The sequence below is a fragment of the Athalia rosae genome, chromosome 4 (genome assembly GCF_917208135.1).
Source record: "Athalia rosae chromosome 4, iyAthRosa1.1, whole genome shotgun sequence".
NCBI classification, from domain to species: domain Eukaryota; kingdom Metazoa; phylum Arthropoda; class Insecta; order Hymenoptera; family Athaliidae; genus Athalia; species Athalia rosae.
The window spans coordinates 16,482,291-16,497,724 of record NC_064029.1 but is presented as its reverse complement, the minus strand read 5'-3'; the positions used below and the strand labels follow the sequence as shown (position 1 = coordinate 16,497,724).

Genomic DNA, 15,434 nt, shown 5'->3' with positions numbered 1-15,434 from the left:
CTCTCGTGAAATCCCGTTACGTAGATCATGTGTCTGACATTTTACGGTGAGATGAAAAATAAATTAGCATGAATAAATAAAAATTAACAAAAGTTCAGTATAAAAAATCCGTAATCTGATCCAACAGGTTATCTATGATCTAATCCGTTTGTTGCCGAAGTGAAAAAATCGTCGAGAGATGATTCGAATACTGTGGTGATCTACAATGACGAGGTATGCAAGTGCGATGTTGAATGACGGTTGGGTTTTTGCCATTTTTTTTGTTTTTTATATCCCTGTGGCGCATACATTTATGCATGTACTTTTATGAACAGCTTCGAGCACGAGCTGTTGACGTTTAACGGAACATGCCATAATTTAATTCAATAGATAGAGGAACATAGCCAGAGAGAATCCCCACTTTCTGGTTCATGCTACCTGTACCACAGCTTCGTTTTATCTCGTGATTGGTCGACCCCGTCGATTCAATATAGATAACTGGCCTTATTTAAACTCTGGATTCCTCAGCAATCCATTCAAACCAGCGAACATCATCGGTTGAACAGGACGGATTTTATTCTATCAGATAATCGCGATAAATTTAACATCAAATTTTTAACATGAAGAGAGTGAGTTTACTTGCACTTTTGATCGTTCTGGTCGCTCTGGCGAATGCTTCACGGTATGAGGGTGAGTGATTTTAAAAATAAAATCCGTGAGAAAAAGGATTAAAGAATGATTGGGTCGTATATTTAATTATCCAGTTTGCATTTTATGCACGCCATTATTTTTGACGTTTCAATGATAGAAAATATTTTGTTTACAATCAGATCGGGAGGGCGAATACGTCAACGACCCTGGTTACGGCCGCTTTTTTCGAACCGTACAAAAGAAACACGTGTGTCCACCCTTAGGGATGAAAAAAAAGGATTGCAACAACTGCTTCTGCCCACAGGATGGCTCTCGATGGCTTTGCACCCATTTACCATGCCCCGATTTCGTATCCACTGAAACTGAAACTTCAGACACGATTCAGCGACCTGATTTGTCTGATTGAGACCGATCATTACTAATCGCTGTAATAATGTTTTCATAATTTATAGTACATGAGGATAGACAGCGATTTTCAACAAGTTCATGCCCGATTTGTAGTTTTGGTGATGTAATTTCTCAGATTTTACACAGGGACTTCAGCGAATTCTACGGACAACAGTTTTCAATCCATGAAAATGTGTTGGTATGTTATTTCGGTAATTATTGTACTGATTACACCAACGATATAATAGTTTAAGACCTTCATTCGAAGTCTAATGAATAAATACAAATATGTATAGTAGGTGAACGGATCAACGGAATCTTCAACTTGTCCCAATTATCCATTTTTCAATCTTCTGATCCTCAAAATGTAGGCGCGCTTCGAGAAAAGGCGTCCTATTAGTTTTTGAAATCACGCGCCGAACGGCGTGTGGTCACGTGATGTCTTCGTGCCGATCGGCTTTTGTCGGGCGCGTTGTTGATCGCCGCCATTTTGCGACCGCCGTTAGTCGTTCGGAGGCTGTCGAGTACGACGTAAATTTGTGCATTATACTGCGAAATGAATAGTTAATTGTTGCTGAACGATCTCCCACGCATCGAAAATGTTCGTTATCAACATTGTGCAACCACATTGGGTAAGATAAAGAACGAATAGATGTAAAAATGACTTGATAACTTGAGAATAATCAAATGGTCCTGACGCTACGCGCCATCACGTATCCCCAGCGCCCCCAGCGAGTCTCGAATCTCGAAACTCTTGCTAATATTGTTTAAAATTTCTTTCCAACGCAGGTAAACGATAAACTCGATGTAAATACGAGTAAAATGCCTGCTACGCAGTTAGTACGACCCCAGTTCGTCCTTCTATCGACGCAACACAGTCCCCATCCTCAACCATATTTTGTCACCATGCAATTTGGAGATTTGAAAAGGCTGGATGTGCATGAGGCACGAATTTTTCCACGCTATTTTCTCTCCCAAAAGAACCAATCAAGGTAAACGAAGTTCTGTATCCTCTATTTCCGATCTCTACCCACGTGCAAGTGCACTATTCACCACGTGGTTTCGGATTGCCCACCCTAATTGCGTCCAAATTAATCCTGTGTAGATTCACTCCGATTTCGAAAAGTCTCCCTAATTTCTGGAACTTTGTCGCTGACGTACGTTCCTCCCAATTCATCTGAACGGTTGAGAAAATGAAAAATTATGGAGGAACGTGCAGGTCTCTCTTCGATCCCATTGTTTCAACCCAAGGTGAGTCTTATTTCTTTTATTATAATATCTGAGGGGGTGTACATGGATTCCTTTGATTTGGTAGGAATTGATGCTCCCCAAATTTTCTCGTTACCTCTTTAACCATATTCTTCATATCTTATCATTAGTATATTGCTCGTAAATTCATTTTTTTTTCGCCCAAGCACCCATACGTATACTTAATAATTTCGAATAAGAATACCATCGCCAGTTCGTTCCTCTCATTGATAACACGCGTTACATTATACATATATTTACCGTCCACTCTGAATTTCGCAGATGATCCGCGTTCCTGCATAACTTGTCGTTTTATATCTAACCATGACCATTAGCTATGCGTGGCTAATCGTGAGTCGTGGCTCACGTGCTGAATTTTCCAACGATATCGACCAATTATCGTGAACAAAAAAATACGCTAATTATAAGGCAATATTTGTCGTTCAAATCAGGTGTACACGCATCACCAAATGATAAGTTTTTTCGAGATTTTTTCTTCAACCTTCTCACTCACCTAATTCGGGCTATGGATCAGAAAATCGTTTTTTAGGAACAAATTTGTACGTTCTAACTGTAGAATCGTTTCATGGAGGTCGTGGCCTTAATAAGGAAATAGGTCTATACTCGTCCAGTGCACGTTAGGCAGTCTTAGATTATCGTGTAATTTCAAGGCTTCGATGATGACACGAGGGGACGAAACTTGCGGTCGACGATGATTGCGTTTCGTTGAAATTTTCTCTTTTCCCTTCAAATCATAATTCCCAATTTCACTAGTATCTGACGTGCAGGCGATATCTTGGGATTTTTCAAAGGTGGGAGAAAAAAGATTTCGAATCATCCGCTGTTGCTTGTATTGATTTATTTTTTTCTTACCGACCTAAAGTTTCTGTGGCACGAAAACATTTTGAATGACGTTGAACAGACGGCTCCGCAAACATTTCGACACGTATATATACGTGTACGTGTATCCGTAAGTTAAGATCCGTATCCAGATATCATCTATCCAAACACGAACGTTAGGCGTAATTTATTCTATAAAAATAACTCCCCGTGATCTTCTCCGGGACATTCGTAAAGCGGCTAAGTCCCGCGTCGTAATTGGAGTTAGATCTGTTAAAAATCTTTATAAATACCGGGGCGGTTTCGCGGCCGAATGTGCTCCGATCGTCCATTGAAAATGGCCAGCGTGTTTCGAAGGATTAGAACGGTCCGGCATACGAAGATGTAAATTGATTCGCTAACCAGATCAACGTACAGGTGCAGGACGTACGACCACTCGACTCGGTATAGGTATAGCACCCACTCCGATGAAATTGCTAAATTCAATTATAGAGGATGGAAATGGGATGTCTCCACACTTCCATACGCGGAATATACAGCTATAAACACCCGGCTAAAATTTATTGAAGTTTCGAATTATTAATCGACAACTTTCCGACCACCCTAACGAACTGTTGTAACAATTGATAACGACCGAATCGTCGAGCACGTCGGGAACCGTGTCGAAGCAAAATACCGTGCGAAATTTTCTGGGGGACAACAAAAAAATGTATAAAGGTTTATTTCGAGTTCGTTGCGCCCTCCGTACAGCGTTCCATCGTAAATTATATGAGAAGATTTTCTGTTCAAGACATGGAAAATGAAAAAAAAAATGAAGGAAAAATTGAAATCAGCTAAAATAGCTAGCCAGTAGACTGTGAACTAACGTATTTTAGCATCGATCGTGTGCTTTGGGAAAATTTTCTTGCGAAATAAGTATCGGCAGACATTAAATTAGGGAACTATTGCACTTGAACAGTTTTCAAACGCCGCGTGGTCAAGATCACTGGATCGTGATCTAATTCAATTATATATCTACGATTCGATAAGGCTCTCAGCCGACCCTTGTAGATTTATAACAAAGAAATATTGCATCGCGTTATCACACGTAGTTATTTCACCGCACAAAATTCAATTATTTATTTATTATTACACGTTATTTTTTCCTCTTCCTCGGTTTATGCAAAGCGTTTTTCCTTTGCTCTTTTTTTGCGCTGTATAAAAATTTCTTTTATGCTTTATTTATTTTTTTTTTTTTTTATTCTGCCCGAGGGGTTCCGATATCCCATTTCGCATGTAATAGCGTCGTTGATATTGGATATATATAATATAAGAATATCGTAATTCGGCTTAAGCGTTAACAGGATTATCGAGAGTCAGAGCGTGCGAGAACTTCGATTCTGTAACATCCTTTTTCTCCCCATACTTTTGCGCGTCATAATAACCACGCGTCGAATATTGGAAATATATTTGCTGATGAGAGCTCATTTTGCGGTCAGAAATCGAATTCAACCTTCGACAAAATTGCTACGTTTATTTAAGCCAACTTGCATCGCTAATTAATTTTTCACACCGACTTCGTAATCGGCAATCCAATCGAGTATCTGATTGTCGATAGGGCGATATTGAGAAAAGGAGGCTCCTTGTGAAAAAAGCAAGTCCTTCGTGAAATTGGCTGTGTGGTTTTATTATATTGGATCAGTTTTTCCACCCTCGTATCGCGACGACGAGAACGAATATCGTTCGATGCTCGATTATATTTTACGGTATGCGTTTTCGGATACATCTGGAATTTTGTTCGCCTCCGAGAAAAAAATCGCGAACAGCTAGACGCGTATTATCACATATGCATCTTTATTCGATACTTTTCCGACACAGTATGCTGCTGCCGATACAGAAATTGAGAGCTGTTTTTTTTATTTCTATAATTCAACGAGTACGTAGAGCCGAATTTCGTGTGACATTTTTTTTTTCTTCTTTTGAAATCCGTCCGAATTTTGTTACTGTTTAAATACCCGGTGAAATAATAAAAAAAATTACCTTCCTGAGATTTTTTATTTATATGACGTATGCGGACTTTTAATTGCCACCGTAAGAAATAAATAGCAAAAATTCTGCAAAATTTCATCGCGTGCCTTACGATCGATTCGTGTTGGTATGTGGCTTATAAGAAAATTAAAGGTATATAACGAATATTCTCCTCCAAGATCGCTATCTTATTTTATTTTTTAAACTTATTTCTCTTTGCCCTATGCCCGGCAACAAACATTTCAGGCATCGCTAAATTATGTAATATACCCACCTACATCTCCACGTTGAAAATAAAATATTTACTTCAATATTTTTAATTTTCTCTTCTCTTGTTATTCGGAAATTTTTCATCGTGGATGAATATTGTTTTTGGTTCGCTGTAAAATTAAATTGCAAAAATAATTTATCATGCATCGACGAAAATAAGGGTCGAGTAACGACAATTTTTTTTTCACGATTAAAGTACGCAACGAGTCATCTGAAATAATATTGCGAAATTTTCCGCATAAATTGAAACGTACGTGGGGCTCGAAATTGCCGAGGAAAAACTTCCGTTCGTTAACGAACATATTGCCAAACGTAATTGATAATAAAAATTTGATTTATAATAATTCAGAGGAGGTCGTATGTTATACACGTCATGGTGCCGCTGATTATTATCTATCTATTTTTTTGGCTCCGGCGTATCACTGCACATTTGTAACTGTCGAAAAATTGTTTTTCTTTTTCGATATTCCAATCTTCATCCCCCGTACTATCTACGTCTAAAGTACAAGATACAGGCGCGTTATCGAAATAACTCATTAATCACAACGAGTGAAAAATTAGTCGGACCGTTTTGGATCAGGGCAAACTGCGTCAGTGACATTATCGGACAGCCCAAAATAAAAATCAAGCCGATGTGCAACCTCCTTCGAAACCCTTCGACTAGAATCAAAAAAAGATTTCGTCTGTTTTATCTTGCGACCCAAAGAACTCTCGAAAATAAAAATTCCACGTTCGCCGGCGGAAATAATACGGTCAATTTTGGGGGACGTTAAAAACCGCATAGGTATATACGTTACAGTGTACGCATAGGTATCTGTGATAAACAAAACTAGCAGCTCAACCGCGCTTTTGTGATGATCGTTTCAGAGTCGTAGAATTTTTATTTTTTTTCATCTTTCCTTTTCTTCGGTTTCGTTTTTCTCAAACGCACAATCGGCGTACCACCCCGCGATCGGGAAACTCTAATTTTCGCCTCATTGTACATCGGACTTGCGCCGTAGGACCAAGTTTACTTCGAAACCCGCACATAGATATATATTCTCTGGTTTCTCTCCGGGCTTCTGCTTCTGCCCGTAGTTCCTATGGCTCGTGGCACGCGCGCTTGTATATCTCGGTTCAGTACTCTTCGCGCGGTCTGATAGCGAACTTGAAAATATTTCGATAAAACTAAAATTTCGAACTTTAAAGACGTCATTCTATTCGCTGCTCGATACACCGGTTATATTTTTCATTTATTTATTTTATAGATTTTCTTCACAGTTGCATTTTTTCTTCATTTCATTCTCTTGAATAATAGAAGCAAGTTTTTCTCTTGCTTCCTTTTCGTTGTTTTTTTTTCGGTTTTGCTTTTCTTTTGGATAAAATTTCGTAACTTAGAGCGTAATTGATTTATTTTTCTCATTAACACTCAAAGTGCGTTTGAAAAAAATTGAATAAAATTAATCGAAAAATATTCCACGTGACTCTTACGATTGTAAATAAAATTGACCGTACAATGACTTTTGCGAAAAATCCCTTTGTCGAGTTATTGAAAATACGTTCGACAGTGTGACGTGATAATTTAAGGGTGACTTTTCAGAAAGACGCTATCAAAGTACGCGATTCTTTATACGTGTAATTGTTTACGTGAACTATACGGTACGTGTGTAAAAATGTTTTGTCAAGTGTGGTGTTGATTCAAATAAATGAATTGAAATGAACTTTAATTTGTGAACTGTGAAGAAGTTCAATAGAATTACATCGCTGTGCAATTCAGTTGATAGATCGTTTTTGGCATCTGCTGAACCTGGTAATTGTTCTAATTTATTCAAACACTTCTAAAATTGTCCCAAATTTACCTGATATATATTCATACGTCTCATGTATACTTAGAAATTAAGTTTAATCGCTAATCGTTATTCTCATCGGCTCGCCTACTTAATCTACGCCGTTATTAAATCCCTCAACTACCCTGCACCTTATTCTCAACGCCTGTTTAGCTTCCGCTTAATCTCCTAAACTTTTCGGCAACAAGTGTCGCCTCGATATAGTATAACCGCGATACACACACTCTCGTGCCTTCAAAATTCCCCCGTATATACTTTTTCACCTAATGAAATTGAGATTAATTTTTATAAAATATTACAGCATCTAATAAAAGGTGCGTTTATCCAAAATTATGAAAACTGAAAAGTTTTCTGTTCCATCTCTTTCCCAATGACACAGACGTAATAAAAATTTGATCACAACATCTGATTTTATTTCTTCTCTGACAATTCAATTTTTTTCCCTTCCATGCATGTATGTGTTGAACGATTTCTTCATTCTTTTTCCCCTGATTTCGATAATTTACTCCCCTCATATATCATATCAGATTTTGCGTTTCGTTCTACCTTTTCACACATCGGCAAAAAAAAATTAGAAAAAATTCAAATAAAATGAAACTGACCACGGTGGCGGTGCAGGTTGTACACGCAAGCCGGAAATTAGTCACGAAAAGGAGCTTTAATTTCCCTTCGCTGTTGAATAATATTCGGTATAAATTTGATAATATACGTATAGCATAAGTATAATATTATGTGATAAATAATGAAAATGCGTTACCCATATTCACGTACGGTTGAACGTACCTATCGTAAAATGACTCGAGAAAAGTTTCGTTACAAATGGAATTCAAAAAAATCGAAGGAAAGACATAAAAATGTACGATCGTAACATAAAGTTCCATACGAATGCTTGTACCGCATTTTGCACTTGCAATCTTATGACTCTTGCATCTTTCAATATCCGCAATACATGGATGCACATAGGTATACACGTATATATTATTCACCCTCGTACTACGTGCAATGGTACGTACTTTTTGTCTTCTTCTTCTTCTTTCGTTTATTTATTCTTCCGGCTCAGATTTATCGCCGTACTTTGGCGCAACACCCTTGTTGAGTTCATGCTTCTTATATATTTTATACCGTGTATTAGGTAATTTTTCTTTCGGGCAACTGCAGTAGCATGAAATTTCTACCTCACTACCTACGTGTGTACAGGTACACTTTTTTTCTCCAGTTTTTTTTTTTTTTTCTTTTCTCTTCCGTCGCGCGAGGAAAATTATTTCCGAGATCGATGGCAGTTGCGTTGAATCGAGTTGAGATGAGATCAGTTGCAGGTGGGAATCAGAGCCGGGTATTCGTACAAGTGACGTAAAGTGTAATTATAGTTGTCAGAACGAACGAGAACGATGATCATATTTCAGGAAGGATAAACTATGGGGTTGGAATCCGCAGACGTATTATTTATCGTACAAACTAACAAGTTTTCGAATATAGTTGCGTATTTATGCGTATAGTGTACGCGCGATATAGTGATCCGGTAATCGGTAAGTTTGTAGCGAAAGCCTATCCAGACAATCGCACAAGACGCTTTCGCTCGTATCGGTGCACCGCAGTGTAATCTATACGCGATCCATTATCCTTCGGATAATCCATACCGATCTAAATCATCTTAAAGGATTAAAATACCATCCCATTTATGCGGCCACGTAGTTATGTCTGTACATAGGTATGTTGGTATGTATCTTATGTGCAGATGGAGTGCAGTACCGATATACATACCCATCTCGGTACATACGCGGGTATATGAAGCGTCGGTAAAGTGATCGGAAATTTTGTCTATGTAATAAAGTAGAATCGTGTTTAGGCTGTACGAAATTTTAAATATTTATTCCCGCTGCACTCCATCGTTTTGTAATCGTGGAGTATTTTTTATTTCTTTCAATCTTTCTCTTCACCTCGCGTTTCATTTTTCGTTTCCAGTTTCTTCGATTTGTGGCTTTCGACTTTTTCACCCCATGCAGCCTACTTATACATTACACAGGTTTATTTTACATACAAGCAGTATATAATTACGCTGTAAATTCACGATCACGCAGCAACTTTTGTATGTTATTCTATTTTCTTGATCTCACAATCAATCGATTCTTTTCTGAAATATTCCTCATTATTTTCCGCAATAGAAAGATTTGGCTAGAAAAATCTGGTATTTCAACTCGTTATCCTAAATTACAATCAAATCGGTTTTGGCTAGCATATATTTTAATTTACGTACACCTGATTTACCTTTTATGTGTATATGGGATAAAAAAAAAAAAAAAGAAATGTATCTGATTTCGTTCGGCAACGCCCGCGTATCGGTAAACTATTATTGAAAATGTAACGCGCATATTACATCTATACGTACACAATATCGGTAATAAACGATAGGATTCGATCGCCATTACACGTATGTAGCGTATGTACGTATACGTATATAACCCACGTGTGGCATAAACGTAGATCGTAAAGTCAGAGCGATAACAATGTGCAAGGCCATTCCAATGAAGGTATATAGTACGCGGCTATCATCTTTCCGTCGCGTACAGCTGACTCTTTAGGAGTTGAATCAGACTCTGAATCGGACTATCCGGATACACAATCGACAATAAACGACGCTGAACTTGTTACCCTGATTAAGGACAAGCCGACACGGAACGATCACATAGATCACTCTCAATTTCACTCAACAAACAGCGTAAAACTCACCCCCTTACCAGGCACGAGAAATTTTCTCTCTCGCGTCAAAATACCAAAAATTTTTTGCGACTCTATACATTCGTTCAATTAACCGAATCAAGTGATTTTTCGAATTCCTTGATTTGAACAAAATGAAATAAAATACAACATTTTTCGGGCGTATGAAATTAAATTTCTATTCGATCTTGAGAACTTTTCAAGTTTGTTTCTTTTTTCTCTCTCTTTTAAATTTCAGAAAAGCAACGACCATGTCGATAGTAATTAATGTTGTTGCAGCAGTGGTAGGAATATCGTATATCTCTACTGGAACGGAAACAGCTAGAATCTCACGTCTCTCGATTTGAAGTTAAATTTAGATATCATTGCCGTGTATACAAACCCAACGATGTGGTGTGGCGAGTACGTAGATCAGAACAGTTCGGTAAAAAATTAAAATTACCAATCAAAATCGGTACCGACGAGCGGATCGTATATCGTCCCTTTTTTTCATCCCTTTGGTTCGATTTGTATTCGTTCGAATGGTTTCATGATCGAAAAAATGGCCGGTGGCGTTGATTCCAGATCTGCAATAATTAGCCGCTGCAGTACAGCGGATAATTTACGTTCGGATGTATCCTGATCGCGAGTTTGAAAATTGTACCATTGAAATTGTTTATTTTTTCACATACAACAAACGCGCGCCTAGGATATCACGTGCGTGTTTCTATATCCGTTTACACGTAAATTAATTTTACGTAAAACGTGCTACGATATGACCTTAGATTCGTCAAAGATTCGAGGGTATTTTATGGCTACTTGTACACACCATCTGCTGCAGAGAATATTATGCGAAAGTAATTTTCTGGCCCGAATCCAACGGTGAAATAGACGATTGATATCGCCTCTACCTATAACGCGATATCCGCGATGTGTTCAGCCTTCGATTTTTCGGAATTTGATCATAGACGGCACGAATTCGCGTACACTTGTGTTTATTTCTCAAACTAAAAACTTCGGAAATTTCTACGGAAAATATGAATCGAGAAAAAGCGGAAGCTAAGTAGCTGCGAAAATCGCTCTTTCATCGCCTCGATTATTTACTGCGGGGGGAAATATACGTCGGATGACTTACTGACTTACTACCTACGCGAATACCGTCACGACTTGGTTTCGGCGCATGTTAGACTGAGTTGGCCGTTTGCCATTCCCGGCGTTTAAAAAAATTGAGAAAAAAAACTCAGACTAAACGTTTCTCTTATTCGACAGCTTCACCACCCCGCAGACATGAAAATATTCAACTTCAAAGAGTGAAAAAATCAAATGAACAAATTTTACATCCATATTTATTCCGGGATCCTAACGAATTTTTCATTCTTGCTATCAACTCATCGCGATTCCTAAAACTTTTAGCTTTTGGGGTACAAAAAATTTATCGAAAGAGAACAAAAATATATGAGAACAGGGAAGTGAAAGCGTCTGGTAGTTTTCATGTATCTTTACCTGTGTGAAAAAAAATTTCATCACAGTGAGATGTATGTTTCATTTAAATTGAAGCTAACTCTTCTAGTTATCACAAATTAAACCGGAGTGATGCGAGTTTTTTTCAGCCAAATCCGAAGGCGATTGACCGCTAGGCGATTATTTACCCCATAATTAACACGTCATTTGTAACCCCCAACTTATTCTTTCCTTGTTTCATTTCTTCTTCGATACATCGATTTTTTTCTTCTTTTTCCTTTTTCTTGCACAAAAATCGTCATGAAAAACATTCAAACGCGCTTATGATATTTGTACTTGCAAGGGAAAAAATGTCAGCATGTATAGGTATATGTAAACTAGTTATATTATATAAATGAGAAAATAATGTTAATTATTAAGTAACACGATCCTCATTATTTCAGACCTAATTACCGCATTCATACGTAACTAGCTAGTGTACGAGGTACACAGCAGCTATATACATAGACGAGGAAAATGGAGTCTCCAACAGAGGTGAGTTTGTTGCATATACATCGATGTATACTGTATACGTATGTACACACATAGGTATTACGCATGTATTTACATAAAGTGCAATGCTAAAGTAATAATAATGACAATAACAGCAATAATTTGAACGTGCGGAGACATGTGTGCAAACGTTCACCACCTGCATTTTCATTAACTGTTATTTGTATTTAGATGCAAAATTTGCTCTGAGCGAATATATGCAGTAATATGTACGTACGCAGGTTCGTAACTATTACTGCATCGTGTAAATTAGAAACTGTTACAGCTCTGCACGTGTATATTTATAACAATCTATCCGTACGGTAACTACGTAGACACGCGATAATAACACTCTACGGTTTTCGTCATTATTCAAAAGTCGTTAATCACGGACAAAAACGGTCGATTCCCACTAGTTCTAAACATTATTGGCGGAAGACTAAACGTCCGTAGAGTCTTCTGATTAATTTCACCCTCCAAAAATGTACGCTTTCTTTCCGTGTACCGCAATTAATTTTATTCTCTCTTACGAAAAACTTTTCCAAAATTAATCCAAAATAATAGGGACGGTGATGATCATGAGCGACGTCGAAATTCGCGTGGTAATATTTTTTATTCGTTACGTATGAACGGAAATGAGTAGCCACAAAAAAAAAAAAAAGAAAAATTTTGTCAGACTTTTTTTAATCAACGTCAAACAATTATGAGGTTATGACATCGGTGAAAGTGGGGTCAATGTAATTTTGACCAGCCGCACACTTAGAACGCTGGTTACCGTGGGTTTGAGTGCTTTTAGCCATTTAAACCCTTTATTATTAAAGTTTAAACCGCACGACGCGTAGGTTGGGAGGGATGTATACCTTGAGCTGCGCTGTACATGGATATTTATATACCCAAATAGTCATGTACGTGAAAATAATTTGGCGAGACAAATTGGGCGGCCAAAATCTCCTAATTTTTTAATCATGAGTAATTATTTTCACCCAGTTTTGACATGTGCAGAAAAAAAAAAAAGGTTTCCCTTTTTTTTCTTGTTCGTCATTCTTTTTACAGCGTCAGCTGAGACGTGACACCGTTTTTCCCTCATATTTACCTAATCTAACCCTTACCCTCGGCAGTCTAACTCGGGCTAACTTAATCTCCGCTCTTCTCTTTAACCCTTTAACTACTAAATTATGATTACCCTTGTCAACCTAGCTCGCTTCTAAATTTTCGAGGGGGTTGAATCCTCTGCAACCTATGCGTGATCAACACAGATTGTGAAATCCTGACGCAGACACTGGGATCACGATGAAACAATCATCTAGCTTGCAATTAATAAATAAAATAGATGATAGCTCGGATTTCATTTTTAATCATCCGTAACGGCAGAAGTTACAGATATTTTTTTCCTTTTTTTGAATTCGAAGATCCGTAAATTATTTTTTCAATTTCCTCCCTTATATCTATGCTATACATAGAATATTAATTTTCCCAAAAATCGTTTCAAATCTACGGTAAATTCAACGGAAAAAAACGCAGCAATTAATTGAGCGATAGTTGAAAAGAAAAGGACGAAATTCGAATATTATTTCGTCAGATAATCACGCGAAGTCAGAGCTTTTATTTTCTCGTTGCGTTGGTGGTAATACGCTAGAGGATGATATTGGAATATTGGATATAGAAGCCGTAGAAATTACGGCGCCAGTCTGCACTAAAATATATACAATTACATATCTTAATGTGCTTTTGCACGGTCGCTTTTAATTTCAATGTCTCGGTATTTTATGCGTACAGCCCTCCGTGTGTTTATAGATTACGTATTCGAAGGTTGGGCTTGAACTTGCAGATTCCGAAGATTTAATTACCCGGATATACATGTACGTACCTTTATATACGCGTACTGGTTACGTTCGGGATATATGCAAACGAATTAATCATATATACCTCTTCGCGGTACAGTTAATTCCACTTCTGTGGTTTACGTTCTCAAGGGAAATTCACGCGTTCAGACGCTCAACTCGTGTTGCAAGTCGTATTATTGTTAATATTGTTGTTGTAATTCTTACACGGAATGCGTTCGGAATACCAAGCCAATCTATCGATGTGCATATGGGTGTACCCATACACACGCGCGTCTACGTAGGATAAAATCAACTCTAGCGTGAATTAATATTGCCGAGGGATAACGCGATCGTGCATAGCTGTCTCCAGGTACCGCGCAATCACGCAGACGCCATTGGTTTGATATATATTTTTTTTTATTCAAGTTGTCGAAATTATTTAAAGCTCGTCAATGACGACGACGATGATGATAATTTGAAGGATGAGGTCTGTCTGCATCGGCTTTCATTTTTAATCCTCTAATCCTAGAGGAGATTATATCCCGCGTCTGGATTAAATTTAGTCAGCTTGCGGTCAGAAAGCACGCTAAGAAAATTTCTAATTTAAATGTATGATAACAATATTAATAATTTTATGCGAATAGCGGTGTCTATAAATTTGATACATTAGAGCTACCTGCTCCAGAATTAGTTGAAGAATAAATTATAATTAGGTATAAAGCTCGCGACCGCGCCCCTTTTATGGTATAAATAATTATATGGGTATGGCGATTATTATAATTTTAGTATTTCATTCATCAAAGCGATGAGTTAATGATGATTACGTAATATTGTAAAGCGAGTAGAGTATCATAAGGTCAAAGTTCTCGCGTGAAATCAATGAAAAAATGCTCATCATTTCTCTTCTTCTTCTTCTATTTCGATTTGTATTGTAATCTTCGTCCTTATTGTCTGAAAAATCGAAGAATCATTTTTCCAGTTTCATCTTTCAATCGTATCATTTTGGGAAAATATTATAGGTATCGGCTAGTCGGTCCATCTGTATTTAAAAGGGTAGGTTTTCAATAATTGAGAGTTTATTCGGCCCACCGAAATATCGATCTTTCGTTTTATTTTTATTTTTTTAATTTTTTCCCTCATTCCATGCGAGCACAGCTGTTTGTCAAGGGTGTGAGTCGTATAAGGTGAGGGGTTGCGGGATGTATCGACAATTTGAATCATCGAAACCGCGGGGTGTGCGAATTTTTTATTTCTGTTTTCGATTTTTGCTGTTCCATTTATCCTGAAAAAATTAGAAAATTTAACAATAGTTGAGGAAAGTGAGCCCGATGTTTAAAGTTCTGTGCTTTTTAGATATTCTTTTACGTCGACGATTTTACATAGTTGTACAAATTTATGTACATAATCACGTATATCTTTGGTCGTATTACATATCGATCAAGTAAATGAACTTTGAACACCTGTTTCTAAGGAACCCTATAGTAATTTCTGACGCGTCCGTACATACAACCTATACTTATACGCATACATACCTTTACAAGCCACTGTATTAAAGCGTCCTCTATTATACTCGCGGCTATCGAATTTTATACCAGGTGTCCGTTTTAATTTTAGCGAATATAAACAGCTTTGGTTTGAAACAGGATTTTTTTTTTTTCCATTCGGTTTCTCGTCATACGTAATTTTTATCCACATGCATCGAGTACGTATTCTGATT

The 15,434-nt window shown here is 37.5% G+C and overlaps 1 protein-coding gene across 8 annotated transcripts in view; it reads left to right on the top strand.

Annotated features, from left to right (window-relative positions):
• Window positions 1-503: 503 nt before the first annotated feature.
• The window catches only part of LOC105690021 (calcitonin gene-related peptide type 1 receptor-like), a 112,438-nt gene continuing 97,507 nt past the window's right edge, over window positions 504-15,434 (top strand). The window contains exons 1-5 of one of the 8 annotated variants that reach the window (XM_020854667.2): window positions 504-669; window positions 810-1,649; window positions 1,807-2,009; window positions 2,123-2,268; window positions 11,807-11,897. In XM_020854667.2, coding sequence (XP_020710326.2) covers window positions 11,880-11,897 — 18 coding nt within the window. In that variant the 5' untranslated portion in view covers window positions 504-669; window positions 810-1,649; window positions 1,807-2,009; window positions 2,123-2,268; window positions 11,807-11,879. Of the gene's footprint in view, window positions 670-809; window positions 1,650-1,806; window positions 2,010-2,122; window positions 2,269-3,401; window positions 3,556-6,411; window positions 7,172-11,806; window positions 11,898-15,434 lie in introns of those variants that run through there. The other 7 variants (XM_048653576.1, XM_048653577.1, XM_048653581.1 and 4 more) reach the window with 7 other exon arrangements.